The sequence below is a fragment of the Seriola aureovittata genome, chromosome 18, assembly GCF_021018895.1.
Source record: "Seriola aureovittata isolate HTS-2021-v1 ecotype China chromosome 18, ASM2101889v1, whole genome shotgun sequence".
NCBI classification, from domain to species: domain Eukaryota; kingdom Metazoa; phylum Chordata; class Actinopteri; order Carangiformes; family Carangidae; genus Seriola; species Seriola aureovittata.
Window position 1 is genome coordinate 3,447,142 of NC_079381.1, and position 15,359 is coordinate 3,462,500.

General features: G+C 40.2%; 1 protein-coding gene across 1 annotated transcript in view; it reads left to right on the forward strand.

Moving 5' to 3' along the window:
- Positions 1–4,511, forward strand: part of atp8b1 (ATPase phospholipid transporting 8B1) — a 32,999-nt gene extending 28,488 nt beyond the window's left edge. Inside the window, exons 27-30 of the mRNA XM_056404048.1 lie at positions 446–691; positions 949–1,087; positions 2,176–2,306; positions 2,807–4,511. Of these exons, the coding sequence (XP_056260023.1) occupies positions 446–691; positions 949–1,087; positions 2,176–2,306; positions 2,807–3,043 (753 nt within the window). The 3' untranslated portion in view covers positions 3,044–4,511. The remainder of the gene's footprint in view (positions 1–445; positions 692–948; positions 1,088–2,175; positions 2,307–2,806) is intronic.
- The last annotated feature ends 10,848 nt before the right edge of the window (positions 4,512–15,359 follow it).

Below are 15,359 nucleotides of genomic sequence, written 5' to 3' on the forward strand. Positions count from 1 at the left end.
ACAAATACAATCTTAACTTAAAAACAAAAACATATTGGCGACAGAAAATGAGCCTTTGATGTTCATATATATCACCATCATCATTATTATTATTATTATGAATTAGCTGAGACGTATGTCGATGTCCAGCACTACTCAGTTTTTAAATATGTACATTCGTTACATTTTCCTAAAACTACTTTTTTTTTGCAGATTCAAGTAAATATTACTGGGAAACAACCTTATGTTCATTTTTCTCTGACTGTCATTATGATCCTGCTTTTTCACAGCGTGTCATTTATTGTAGTGATAAATGTCAAACATTGGAAACTAACAATTCAATGTAATCCAGGTTGGGAAACCAGTTCCATTCTCCTCTGTTCAATAAGAGAGATATTTATCCACAACTCTGCTAACTGATCTTCCTCCTCCTCCTCCTCCTCCTCTTCTTTTTCTCCCACTGCAGGATGTTAACGACAAACTCAGCCTGAAGTTCCCTAAGCTCTACCTGCCCGGTCAGCAAGGGTCACTGTTCAACTACAAGAACTTCTTCATCAGCTTGTTCCACGGCATCTTCGTCTCACTCACCATCTTCTTCATCCCCTACGGAGCCTTCCTGCAAACCATGGGGCAGGACGGAGAAGCCCCGTCCGACTACCAGTCCTTTGCCGTTGTCATGTCCTCGTCGCTGATTTTCACCGTCAACCTGCAGGTTGGTCACAGAGTTGTGTTGAGACATGTTGAAACCTGTTAATTGAGAATATGCTCACATTAAAATGCTGATTATATATAATATGTTCTGAATTCTTATTTGAATCTGACGTACATATGTCCATCATATCAGTGTAGAGTCAGCGTTTTTCCAACTGTAACGCTGCATAAGGAGAAATATAAGAGCAAACAGGTGGTTCAGAAGGTGTGGATGTAATGAGTTTATTCTGTTGCTGACCTTCACCTCTTACCCGTCAGATCTCTCTGGATACCTCCTACTGGACCTTCGTCAACTGCTTTGCGGTTCTGGGCAGCATTGCCATTTACTTCGGCATCATGTTCGACATCCACAGCGCCGGGATTCACGTCATCTTCCCCTCAGTGTTCACCTTCACTGGTCAGTCCCCTACAAACTGAAAAGTATCTGAGCAGCAGCCATGATCAGAGGAAAGGAGCTTCAGTGCTTCCTATCTTATCTCCTTCAGCAGAGGAAACACTGGACCTTCCTTTTATAAAACAAAAGGAGAAAATGGTGTCCCACAATCCCTTGCTACAGCAACATTTAAAATGATGCACCAGTGTAGCTTCACCACAGCAGAGCCATGTAAATGTAGAAAGAACAGAGCAGCTGTTTTATGTTTGTGACACGATGCAAAACTTATGGAAATCTTTGTCTGATCCACTGAAGCCCGAATCCATGAATATAGATTTATTCTCTATCAGATCTCTTCAGTTATAGTCATCATGAAGAACAAGCATATTGAGTTTCCAGTTATCATCATCATCATCATCATCATCATCACCATCATCATCACAACTAAATACTATGGATAAATGTCATTTCACTAAATCCCCTCCCATCGTGGAATGCACTAAAAATAAATTTTCCCTTCTTAACAATTGTATAGAAACAACAGAAGCTCCTGCACCAGAAAACTATAAACTGATGTATCAATAGAATTTATTCTGATCTCTTGCTCAGTTTCTTATTTCTATTTAATTATTAATTTAATGGCTCAACTTTCTCTACTTGTGTATTCTTCCATCTTATTTCAACATTTCAATCCTGTTGGTTTTGTTTTTGTGGTTAGGAAAGGAGGATTTATCATCCATGTGTTATAAATAAAGTTAAGCTATGCTGACACAGTTATTCCCCCTCAGTTTAAACACTACAGTTCCCATGAGCCTCAGCCGCTGTGTCTATATTGAAGACTCCAGCCAAAGCTGTAAAGTCAGAATTGTAGTGAATATTGAGAACATTTTATTCCTGACTCCCTTCAGTTTTCACTCTGCCTGAAAATGTTAAACCTAAAATTTCTGGAACGTATTCCACACTTTAGTGAACTTCCATTGTCAATCTGTTTCTCCTTATTTTAATTCTGCTTTGACGACTTCTTTACACTCTCCAGTTTGTCACGGACACTATGCCACATCAAACCCCAGCCTCTTCACTGCTCTCCTAATGTGTGTATGTTGTGTTTGTAGGTGTGGCATCAAATGCTCTGCGTCAGCCTTACCTGTGGTTAACCATCATCCTGACTGTCGGCATCAGCCTGCTGCCCGTCATCTGCATCCAGTTCCTCCATAAAACCATCTGGCCCTCTGTAGGAGACAAGGTGAGACCTCTGCACCCTCTCAGGGAAATGTTGATGATTAATCACAGCAGTGTATTTTTACATAGTTTAAAACATATCTGGGGAGGAACTTTAGGGCTGGCAGCTTCCATTGTCTCTCAGGAGGGATTATTTATTAATTCTTTAATAATCAGTGTTAAAATGGAAGAGTGTGTTTACAACCTTAAAAAGTGACCCACCATATACATACAGTAATTAAAACTGACCATTTTCCCATCAGTCACCTGGGCTAAAAGGTCTAAATAATTTGGTCAGAGCCAGACATTATTGAAAACTGTTAAACCAAAACTTTATTTAAAAAACAATTATCAAACCAAATTTACTTCAAAATGGAGGTTGTTGGACCAAACCATTAAATTACAAAACTTTCAAATTAAAATATTCATGAATAGAAACAACCCTGTGCTTCTTATTTCTGCAAAAGGAAAAAAAAAAAAAATTACTTCTTTAATTTCACATACTCATTTCCCATCATCCACCAGGTCCAGAGAAACAGGAAGAAGTATGAGATGGAGATGGAGGAGGAGGAGAAGAAGAAAAAGCCCTCAGCCTTCCAGCGCGGCCAGCGTTCCCGCCGTTCCGCCTACGCCTTCTCTCACTCCCGCGGCTACGCCGACCTCATCTCATCTGGGCGGAGCATTCGGCGGCGCCCGCCGACCCGCGCTGGTCCCCATGACAGCATCAGGGAGGTTCCCCAGAGAGAGGCCGAAAACATCTAAACGGCGGGAGACGGAGTAAAACTGTTGCCAGAGGGGTTGTAAATATTTGGGAAAGTGCAAGGAACACTTGGTTTATCTTCATTGTTATCTGGAGTCGCCACGGAGATGGTCGACATCAGGAGCTCTGCACTGAAGTGTCAGCTGGTCGGACTTTAACTTGACCTTTTCCTTTGGGGGGATTCGACTGCGTTAGGAGAGGAAGTGCTCCTGAAGTTGCTCAGCTTTTAGAAAGAAAACGAGGAGCTGATTTCCCATCAGTGTGTTTAACCTGATTTGCAGAAAGTCGAATGTCTGTGACCTTGACTCCACCGCCTCCAGTTCCTCCTCTATGCACAGACACTCGCAATAGAAAGAAAAGAAAAGAAAAGAAAAAAAAAAAAGCTCACCGAAGAGACGACCGCCGTTACCGGGGTTTGAAGTCACGCAGACACTGTGTGACTGACAATGTTGTTTAACTCAGGATTTTTAATATCAGAGCCTTATTTTATAGTCAGTGTGTCCCTGCTCACCACCACTGTGATGGACAGGCAGAGGTCATGTGGTTTAATATGATGCCTTTTGACCTTCACAGTTTTAGCCCGAGGATTTGATATGATGGTGTTTTATTAAAATTAATGTAAAAAGTTTTTCCAGGTAATTTGTCCGTTAGCTACATGAAATCACACGGCAACATCTGTTAAGTTTAGTTTTATTTCCATCAAACCCCAAACGTTTTCCTTCACCTTAAAACCAGCGGGCTAAAACTATACATGTCAAGGTTTCTTCTTTTAATCTTTTATTATAAATAATGGAGGGATGTTATTATGCTAGGCTATGCAAGGTTGTCAGATGTTATAAAGTGTGTCTTAATTTAAAATTAAGTTGTGAATAGTGATCTTTTTTCCTCAAGTGTCCTTACAGCTAATATTATTTCTGTACCACACATTTTATGCTTTTTTTTTTTTCTTTTCTTTCTTTCTTTCCTCCTTTCTTTTTTCTCTAGTCTTTCGTCCAACATCAGCACCTCACTGTCTTTTTAAAGTGCAGAATATAAATTTAAGAGCTCCTCACTCACAGGACGGAGGTTCATCATCTGATTTAGTCGTTTTCTTAATTCTTTGAAAGTAAAATGAGTTTCTTTAATAATTAAAAAAAGTAGGAGTTTATTTTTGAGTGTGTGTGTTTGTGTGTGTGTGTCGCAGGTTGTTTACAATGAACCCGAAGAAGACGTTTGTGTTTTTGTGTCGTATAATCTGATTTTAGGATATCTGCTGAACAGCGTGAAGCCAAAACTCCCATATACCTGTTCTGACTGTTACTGTATTCTCTTCATGCTAGTGTTAATGTATACAGATCATGTCTTTTTACTACTGAGTGAATGGTGGCAGCAGGTCGTGATTGCTGTTGACTGCACCAGCAGCAGTTTGCTCTCTTGTCATATGATGGTATTTTATCATGTGGTTGTTAATAAAAGCCAAGGGCACATTTAGCAATCTGAGACGAGTCTTTATTGTATTGTGTTTACTCACGCCTCTTGTTTTAAGTCTGACTGTAGTGATTGTAAAATACTATAAATGATAATTGATTGACGTGATTAGGTCTGGGTGATATTCATTAATGATGCTGCTGACCGTAACCTACCTGACTTTCAGTACAGATAGTCATGGTAGGTGTTTCAATAGCTTAATTTATAAAGATGCTTTTCCTCAAAAAACATTTTTTATTCAACAGCATAAAATGAATAGGGTTGCAGTGAACGCAGGTGTTGGAGTTCAACAGAATAGGTTTGAAGTTTGAAGAGATTTGAAAATAGGAAGACAGTCAACATTGATGTCTTGTGGGAGTGAGCTCCAGAGTCGAGGGGCAACACGGCTGGTATTCCCACACATTTCATTATCACATAAATGGTATATGGAAGAAACATACACACGTGGACAAAATTGTTGGTAAAGAAAAACCCACAATGGTCACTGAAATAACTTGAAACTGACAAAAGTAATAATAAATAAAAAAAATGTACTGAAAATTAACTAATAAAAATCAGACATTGCTTTCGAACTGTGGTTCAGTAGAATCATTTTAAAAAAACAAACTAATGAAACCGGCCTGGACAAAAATGATGGTACCCCTAGAAAAGATTGAAACTAATTTGACCATAGGGACAAACTAAGGTGTGACCTGTAATTAGCGTCACAGGTGTCTTCAATCTTGTAATCAGTAGTCACTGTGCTGTTTGGTATCATGGTGTGTACCACACTGAACATGGACCACAGAAAGCCAAGGAGAGAGTTGTCTCAGGAGAATTAGAAAGAAAATTATAGACAAACACGTTAAAGGTAAAGGCTATAAGACTCTCCGAGCAGCTTGATGTTCCTGTGACTACAGTTGCACATATTATTCAGAAGTTTAAGGTCCACAGGACGGTAGCCAACCTCCCTGGACGTGGCTGCAAGAGGAAAATTGGTGACAAATCGAGGAGACGGATAATACGAATGGTAACCAAAGAGATTAGAGGTGAACTCCAAGGTCAAGGTACATCAGTGTCAGATCGCACCATCCGTCGCTGTTTGAGCCAAAGTGGACTTAATGGAAGACGACCGAGGAAGACTCCACTGTTGAAAGCAAATCATAAAAAAGCGAGACTGGGATTTACCAAAATGCATATTGACAAGCCACAAAGCTTCTGGGAGAATGTCCTTTGGACAGATGAGACAAAACTGGAGCTTTTTGGCAAGTCACATCAGCTCTATGTTCACAGGCGCAAAAATGAAGCGTACGAAGAAAAGAACACTGTACCTACTGTGAAACATGGAGGAGGCTCGGTTATGTTCTGGGGCTGCTTTGTTGCATCAGGGCGTCTTGAATATGTGCAGGGTACAATGAAATCTCAAGACTATCAAGGCATTCTGGAGCGAAATGTGCTGCCCAGTGTCAGAAAGCTTGGTCTCAGTCGCAGGTCATGGGTCCTCCAACAGGATAATGACCCAAAACACACGGCTAAAAACACCCAAGAATGGCTAAGAACAAAACATTGGACTATTCTGAAGTGGCCTTCTATGAGCCCCGATCTAAATCCTATTGAACATCTGTGGAAGGAGCTGAAACATGCAGTCTGGAGAAGGCACCCTTCAAACCTGAGACAGCTGGAGCAGTTTGCTCACGAGGAGTGGGCCAAAATACCTGTCGACAGGTGCAGAAGTCTCATTGAGAGGTACAGAAATCGCTTGATTGCAGTGATCGCCTCAAAAGGTTGTGCAACAAAATATTAAGGTAAGGGTACCATCATTTTATTCTCCTTATTTTAATTTCAGTTATTTCAGCGACCATTGTGGGTTTTTCTTTCTTTAACGGAAGGGTACCAACAATTTTGTCCACGTGTGTATTTCCTTGCTCAGTATGTGTGTTGTCGGGAGGTAGACGCCCTCTCTACATTTAAGATTAGGCCTGAAACTTCCATCTGTGATAAGACTCATGGTCAGGTGAGCCCTGAACCATCCCTCAATTCTGCTGCTATAGGCCGAGGCCGCTGGGAAAACTCCCATGATGCTCTTAGCACTCTCTCTAACCCTTACCCTTCTCTTCTCAATCCCACCGTCCGCCCTCGCTGGCTCGCAGACTTGGAGGTGCGTTCCTGGTGAATTCCTGAGGGCTTAGTTCTGTCCCACTGTCAAACCAACGGAGGGCATGAGGCCTCTGTAGCAGACATGTTGAGCCTTTTATCCAAACTTTCCTTAAGTCTGCATTTCTGCAGACCACCTGAGGGAATTACCCAAGGTTCATAGCGTTGTGACATTAAACATAGGGTTGCGATGGTTGTCAGGGGACGCCCGGAAGCGTAAAAACGGCAAACAATGGCCATAAAACGGAAGAAATAATAAGATGGAAGAAGAACGGTTCACAAACTAGCATTAAAAGGAACGAACCCTAATGTTAGAATTACAAGAAAAAGGTGAGTGACAGCGCCTGAATACAACAGTATATACAGATGCTCAATTCAATTTAGTTCAAATGTTCTTTATTGGAATGAAAAAACAATATTGCTAAAGCATCAAAATACAATTTTAATTACAAAAAATGCAGCTCCTCCTGTTCTCTCTCTCTCTTACTGGCAGAGAATCATTATACTGCTTTATACTACTGTCAGCATATTACAGTGACGTGCAGTAGAACCTGCTGTGTGTTTTAGTAAAAATAAATCAATCATTTTTATCAGTGCAGCTTTAATTTTCTCTGGGCAGCCTCTGGGTGTCGCTGCAGGACTGTGTGTCTCATTCAGCTGGGCTCTGACTCTAGATGAGCTGCAGGAGCAGAGGATGGCAGCTCACATGGCACCAAAACATCTGAACAATAACACACATATCTTAACATATGATTGTTTCTACACCTATCTACATATTCTAGTGATTAAGATTTGTTCAACACTTTAACAGTGAAGAAGAATCTGTTTTTTTTCTTTCCTCTTTTTTTTTTTTTTGGTACCTGAGGAGAATGTGCAGATTGAGGTAACTGTGTGAGATTCCCTCATCAGTCCTAACTGGTCTTGGGACCACTACTTGGATGTATCTTGACCCTTTCAGTAGCTCATATCTGAGCTAGCTCCATCAGCCTCCAATTCTGCTTTTAAATCATCTGATTCATGAATGACACAAAAACGAATTCCTCGTCATCGGTGGTGTCACTGATCTTCATTCATTTCCAGAGCTGCTTTCATCAAAACCTCTCATATCAAAGAAAACACTGCTCTGCACTCAACCTGACACCCTGGTGCTGCGCCATCCCATCATCACTGTGACATTAAACTCCTGTTTAAACAGTAAACACCTCTTCATCATTGTGTCTGTATTGATTCATAGCAACAGTGAGACAACAGCGACACCATGAGGCCAGACTGGAAAACACAACATTACCTGCTATCATTTACAGTAGTTACACTACTACAGACTTTTTCAGAGAAAAACATTAGAAGAATGCTCTTTCTTATTTTTGACATTTTGACACCAGAACATGGTCAGAGACAAATAGTTTGAGGAGTATAGTGTTTATTCTGGTGAAATGAATGACAGGTCACACTGTCTGATATTTAAAACGTTAGATTAAAAGAAGGAATGAGAAGAGAGGAGCCGGAAGTGAGGGAGAAAAGTAGGATGAAACAAAAGTGAATAAGGTGAAACTGTTTCAGGATTTAAAGTAAAATTTAAAGGAGTTTCCTCTTTTAACTTTCTCTTTAAATGCAGAAGAGGCAACCAAAAAGTAAAAGATGTAGAGATGTGTACAGCTGCACGTTGAACTGTCCTGTTCTTGTAAACATGTTTAAAAAAAGAAGAAATTAAGGAAATTAATTGTTAGTTGAGTTGCAGTGCGTTGGGCTCTCAGGGCCACCGTACAAAACAAAACAACAAAACAAAACAACAAAACAAAACAAAACAAAACAAAATCATTGATTTATACCTTACAAGCCCCTTAAAATGTTTTGTATTAACAATGCAAATTTTCAAGAGATTCATGATAGCGTTTCCTCAGTTCCTGTTATTGCTGTCTTAATCTTAAGTAGTGTTTTTATGCCTTAGTCCTCTGTGCGTAAATAGGGGTGAATGTGTGTGTGTGTGTGTGTGTGTGTGTGTGCGGCTTTTCTTTTTATTGCTTCTATTCTGTAAAGCACTTTATGTTACATTGTATGTATGAAAAGTGCTATACAAATAAAGTCTGATTGATTGATATTAACAATAACATTTTAACAATGGTGTTCTTTACAGCAATCCTGTATAAATGACATAAGATTCCACTGGGGTTTTAAAAGTTGAAATTTTATTCGATTCATCCGTACAACCAATAAAATTACTCCTGTAACACTGCTAACAGCATGTTAAATCATCTTTTTTTTGGCCGCTATCTCTCAGTCTCTCTGTCAAATCTGCATCAGTTCCACATCGGAGGCCTCCAGGCGGACTCAGATAATGCTCTCCATATTTACAGTGGCAGGAGGATTGGGAGGTTTTTGACTAGATCCCATTTGTGTGAACCTATTAGTGCTGAGCGCTCTGAGCTCCCTCTGATACGCCTCTGAGATTAGGCAATGGTATTACTGTAAGAGGATCGACTCGCCTCGAGGTAAGGGCTGAATATACAGGGAGAGAGAGAGAGGGAGAGAGGGAGAGAGGGAGGGAGGGAGGAACACACACAAAGACGGGAACATGCTCACACAGATAGGACCACACACTCCCCAGAAAAAATCAGGACCTGGCAGAGAGAGTGGGAAAGAGATAGAAAGAGGAAGACACACTTTGAAATGAAAGAGAGAGATAGAGAGAGAGAGAGAGAGAGAGAGAGAGAGAGAGATCATTCAATTTAAACATAGGTAAAACTGAAATTATCTGTTTGCCTCCTCTGGACATGAATACGTGTGATTTAACCCCTTATGTTCTGGAGAGGTTGAACCTGACGTGCAAGAAAAGATGCTGCCTTCAGACCTGAGACCTGAGCCAAAATGTTGTCCACCCGTACAACTGTGCTCACAATTCACATTCTCATCTGCCTCAAAAACACCGTATTCTCCTTTGAGTATGTGACCCACCACATGATCAGAGCTCGTAGTCCACTTGGATCCACTCAGGTATTAGACAAACTGGTCTACCTGATCCAGTAACACTGAATATTATTTGAATCTGTCTCAACTCATATGTACTGTCACCAGCTCAAAAACATATAAATGTCCTTGTGGAGTTTTCCTGCATGATATTAAAATGTGTTTGTAATAATTTCCCCGATTGAGTGTAACTACTACAAAAAAACCAACCTAGAAAATATTTAAAATCCTGCATTATATTCCTGCATGTGCTATAAATGTGTCCAGTATTTATCGACCACAGATGACTTCCTCTCCAGACAGGTTTTAAACAATGTAAAAATACTCTGCTATGATTAAAATTCTGGATCAGGCCCCGCCCACCACCGCTGGTTGTGCTAAGTAGACAGGCGAATGAGCAGAGAGTATCAGTATGTTAGAGGAGGAAGCATCAGAGACACTCAGCCACATGTCAGAGACTATGGTTAGCGTAGTTAGCATCTTTTATTTTCTTAATGCTGTTTGCCAGCTTGTAACTGGCCATGGCTGACACATTGTTAGTTTCTCTCTGTACTGACGAAGAGTCAAGTTTATTTAGCCTCGCCCCGTCCCTGCAAATTGATTGGCTCCTTAGCTTTGTGACGTATGAAACACTCTCATGATGCATTATTCTATTCTTGACTTTGTCCTTCTGTGCAGATAGTAAGACTAGTTTTTCTTGTTCGCGTCTGTCACCTTACTGAAGTCTGCAGCAGGAGAAGGAACGCTACAGTTTTTCTTTTTCTTTCCCACCTTAACGACTCTGCAGTGACAGCACAATATAAAGATGAGAGAGCTCTGTATGTTAAAACAAGTTAAATAAGGCCACAAAAGGTCTGTCATGATAATAAATAAGCTGCAAAATTAAAACTAAATCTAAATCTAACTGAACCAGTGATCTCTGCTGAGTTTGTGAATAAGTGTTTTTTAGCATACACAATATATACATATAATATAATATATATAATGAATATAATATAATAATATATATATTTACTGATGTGGAGCCCATAAAACCATAACCATATATTCCTTATATATTCCATATATAATAGGTGTAATAGCAAGGCTTTATATATTGTACGGCAAAGGCAGTAAAACATGTGGGTACTGTACTTAAATATTAATTCTAGGTTTTTCCCTTTTATTGTTTTTGTTGTCCTATCAGTTATAATAACATTGTTTGCACCAATGTGATTGCATTGATTTGGGAACACAGTTACATCAATAAAAGAAGTCAGGTTATAAACGTGATAAATGAAGCAACAGTCTATCCACATGATCTCAAACCACTTTCCTGGAGGTTAAAGCAAATTTGTCAGTAATGGATGAAACTATGAAAATCAAACCTGTTGTATTAAACTGGAGTTTTCCTTAAAGTACAGTTCTTCCCTCGGTCTGTGTGAATATGTGTGTGTGTGTGTGTGTGTGTGTGAGTGTGAGTTTGACAGTGAACCTCGGTCAGGAAGAGGAAGGCTGATGAGGAGGAAGTCGCAGCCCTCCCCCCAGCAGAGGGAGAGAGCACCTCGTCATAATTTATGACTTAAAAAGCATGAATTTTTCAGCGCACAGTGGCAGAGATGGCACTTCATGTTTACGACAATCATTTCCTTAGTGAATGATTCATGTGGATGTGGCGCTCATGAATCTTTCAGAGAACAAACAGAAACACTGATGCTCAGAGCTTTAAACTCCTTCGCAAGTCATTGCTTCAACAGCCAAACTGAGTATCTGGGAACCGAACAAACTGTGACGTGAGTGTGGGAAGAAAAATCCTACCTGCCTCCGCCTCAAAGTTTTTATTTCTCTGATTTCTTTTGTTCTTTTGTCAATTTCTGGACAGTGTGATTTTGCCTGTTATTCCAATAGCTACACCCAACCTATTGTGACTTTTTGACGTCCCAGTTATTCAATGAATTCTGTTAAAAAAAAGTTTAAATCTTATTCAGTTTACTCCAATATTTTTGCTCCTGTGTGGCCGAACAATAGCAGCCCCTAAATCAGACACTTCTGGTTGCTGGACTAAGCAGCCAAGTTCTGGTCTGATTCCAGGTCTCTTCCAAATACTGTTAACTGTAGCTGACTGTCAGCCAAAGTCTGTATAGCATTATATGGGCCTGAGCCATCATCTAGCTGAAAATTAATTGTCCAACTGGTATTGTAAATAAGGGCCGGCCCAGACTTTATGGGGTCCTGGCCATGATTTGCGGCCCCCCATCGCCTAAGTTTGAGCTTAGAAAAGCTCTACTATGGACACGCAACACAGAGAGATTGCGAGCTGTCTGGAGCGATCTAGGTACAACTCACAGACCTCACTTTGAGAGAAGTGAGTGAGAAGCTCAAATGTGGCCATCTTTGTGAGTTTGTCTTCAAGAATCTTACTCAGCTCCCTCCATGTCTGTGCATCAAGCTGGCTAAAGTGCCTCAAAGTTGTCTCTAATTTCCCCCAGAGACAGAAGGTGGTCCTCCAGAGACTGGACGCCAATAATACTTTACATTTCGTACGTACGTTCGTCCGTCCCATTCTCGTGGACGTGATATCTCACTAATGCCTTGACAGAACTTCTTCAAATTTGGCACAAACATTCACTAAAACTCAAAGGATGAAGTGATTAGATTTTGGTTGTTAAAGGTCAACGTAACGGTGACTTCACAAAAATGAGATTTCTAGCCTTGTGAATGTAATATCTTCAGATCTCTTCAAAGGAATTCCTTCACATTTGGCACAAATGTCCACTGGGACTCAAGGATAAAGACAATTACATTTTTAGCCATAACTCAAGATTTCACACAGAAATTATGACTAAATTTCACACAAATGGTTAATATTTTATATGATTCTGGATAACAGAGATGTAATCTGAAACTAGTCTGAGTGGCAGAGGCATACAACCAAGAGGCGGTAATTCTAGTCTTTGTTTTTTCAATGAGGCCCACTGCAACATCAAGCTGCATGTTGGTTGATTGAAGAGTTTGTGGTGTTAATTTTGGAGAGAAATAATCTAAATGATTCGACAACTTTTATTGTGGAGTCATTAGCCTTTTCCCCGACTTTTAACAATGCTTCTCTCAGCTTGTCTGCTTGGTACTGTAAAGGTTCAATATCCCATCACGTTTCACTCTAGGACTCGAGTGTGATGCTCACATGCTTCTTCAAGACATCCCACCTTTGAGAAGAACCTGAGAAGAGTCTGAAGTTTTTCCACTTTCCAAAAAAGAAGTGGCATCCATGGAGGCTTTAGCAGCAATTCTTCAAGCCTGTGAAAAATAAGTGTGGACAAGCCTAGCCCAGTAGATTCAGGAGCTATGAGAAATCCCAAGAAGTATTCCTTTATCTCTGACACCAGAGATACACAGAATAGCATCAGGGCTGCAATCCAATACTATAATAGTATAATATTTAAAATCTGATTTCTGCCACCATTGTGTTCAGTATTTTTTTAGTGACGATGCTTATCAGCTCACTTTGGATTGTTTTCGCCCAGTATGCTGTGCTCCCCTGTCGATTTGTCTCACATGATCTCTCAAAACAGGATCGAATTTAGATATCAGTTCCTTCTTTTAGAAAGTTCCCATGGTTGTTCTGATCTAATGTATCAACTCTTTCTGCCAAGACTGAATAACACTAATTAGGCAGGTGAGAACATCTCTCCAGTGAATCTTTCTGCATCCAAGAGGGACATATTTGTCTCCTCTGTAATTTTCTTCTTTGAAAAAGTGTGCAAAATCCTACTTTTTACCATGTAGTTGCAATATTCAGGGCTTTTTTCATGCTGTTTCAGTATATTGACCCAGTCCCACTGTCCCACTGTCCCTCTGTCCCTCTGTCCCTCTGTCCCTCTGTTATCAGGTTTATGGACGTACTGGAAAACAATTTGCGGCATCATTTCAATCAGGAGCGCTTTCATTGTGAGCCAACAAATGAGATTTTATTGCCATGTGCAAAACAAGAAAAGAAAAGTGAGAGATGTGAGAGTCTTTGGTGATTAGACCCCATCGTGATGTCATCATATTTGAGAATGGGTTGACGCTGTGCAAAGTATAGGACACCCAGATCTAGACACTGGTGGTGGTGGAGATGGGAACAGAATGCTGGAGATCTGGATGTGATGTGGAGAGGACTCTGATGAACTTGGCCTGGTAGTGGATATGAAGACTTTAGGTGAATGGAGTGGAGGAGGGTCGAAGCAATATGCACTGAAATGACAGCTGACGGCAGAGGAGAGGAGAACAGATTTTAAAGTTTGACAGCTACGATGTGATTGGCTGGCTGAGATTGTAGTGAAATCTGATTGGCTACAGAAAACACCTGAAGTCAGCTGATTATGAGAAGTGGAGAGAGAGGTAGAAAATTGTAAATGAAAGAGGCATATAAATAGTCTTCCTGATTTAACTTACACTTAAATTAATTTCTTTTTGATTAAGTGAGCCACCTCTGCTTGATTCCCCCCCCCCCCTCATTAATTAATGTCATAGTGGCAGTGGAAGCTTTGGCCTAATGTTAGATTAAAACAATAGCTAGCTAGCTAGCTAAGATTAGCTGAACATACCTTCACTGAACTGAGGGCTTGTTTGAGGCATTCATCTAGCCAGTGAATGTTTATGGTAAAATACTGTAATTAGTCTTCATCATACTTCTCATAATACATCCTCTGTCTTTTCTCTGCTCCAGAAGGATGTGTCCTTTTTTGTGACATTACTTTTTTGCTGCTTTTTCCATCGACACAGAGGAGAGGGCTGTAACCTAACATTAAAATACAGTTACGGTGCACATGAACGTGACACCAGCTGTGACAAAGGCAGCACGAATCAATTAAACCAGTCGTATCAGCTTGCCAGCACATTAACATCATATTGTGTTACTGTATGATTACCATTTTGAGATAATATATCCAAAAAAAAGCAAACCAAAAAACTAGAGACCATCTTGCGACGTGATCACACCAGCTGCAATGCCTGTCCACATGTTGATGACTGACTGATCGCTCGGTAACAAGAATATGGGATATGGTCAGCACATCTGAACTGATCAAAGTACTATTTACCACTGACGATGGAAAGAGCTACAAGGAGAGTGGATACTGGACTAACACTCATCAGGTGGTGAAACATCTGTTGGATATAAATAGGCTAGTGGTAGATGCTATAATTTACAGATGTCCCCTAAACACATCAAATGCAGACTATTGGTAGACGTTACAATTTACAAATGTTCCCTGTACATCATCAGGGGCCCAGCTTAGGGGGTTTTGGGCCAGTTTGCTTTATAGTCTTTATCATTAGTCATTATGGGAGTTTTAAGGGGTTTATAATTGTCATTGCAAAATGTACCAATATGAGGGGCTATTGGGGGGCTCTTTTCTCCTTGGGGGACCCTGATATTTGCCTGGTTTTTGGATCTCTGCATATTAGCCTATTGGGTTATTTTAGTATTTACTACTTGTTTCCACTGCCCCCAAACAAAAAGTTTTGATGGTGTGATTTGGTTAATAAACCACTAGTTTGAAAGTAGCTAGTAGTTACTAACACTAAACTATGGATTTATGAAGAGCTGGTGCAGCCGAATCCTTTGTATTTGTATTTGAATATTGCAATCTTTTTCTTTGCTTCTGCCTGGGATGAATTTGGAACATGGTTCCTGGCAGACACTATCATCACCAATACACATAATGTACTGAATATTAGAGTATATGTAATCACATGTTACTGTAGTTGTGCCTAACGTTGTATATTGTT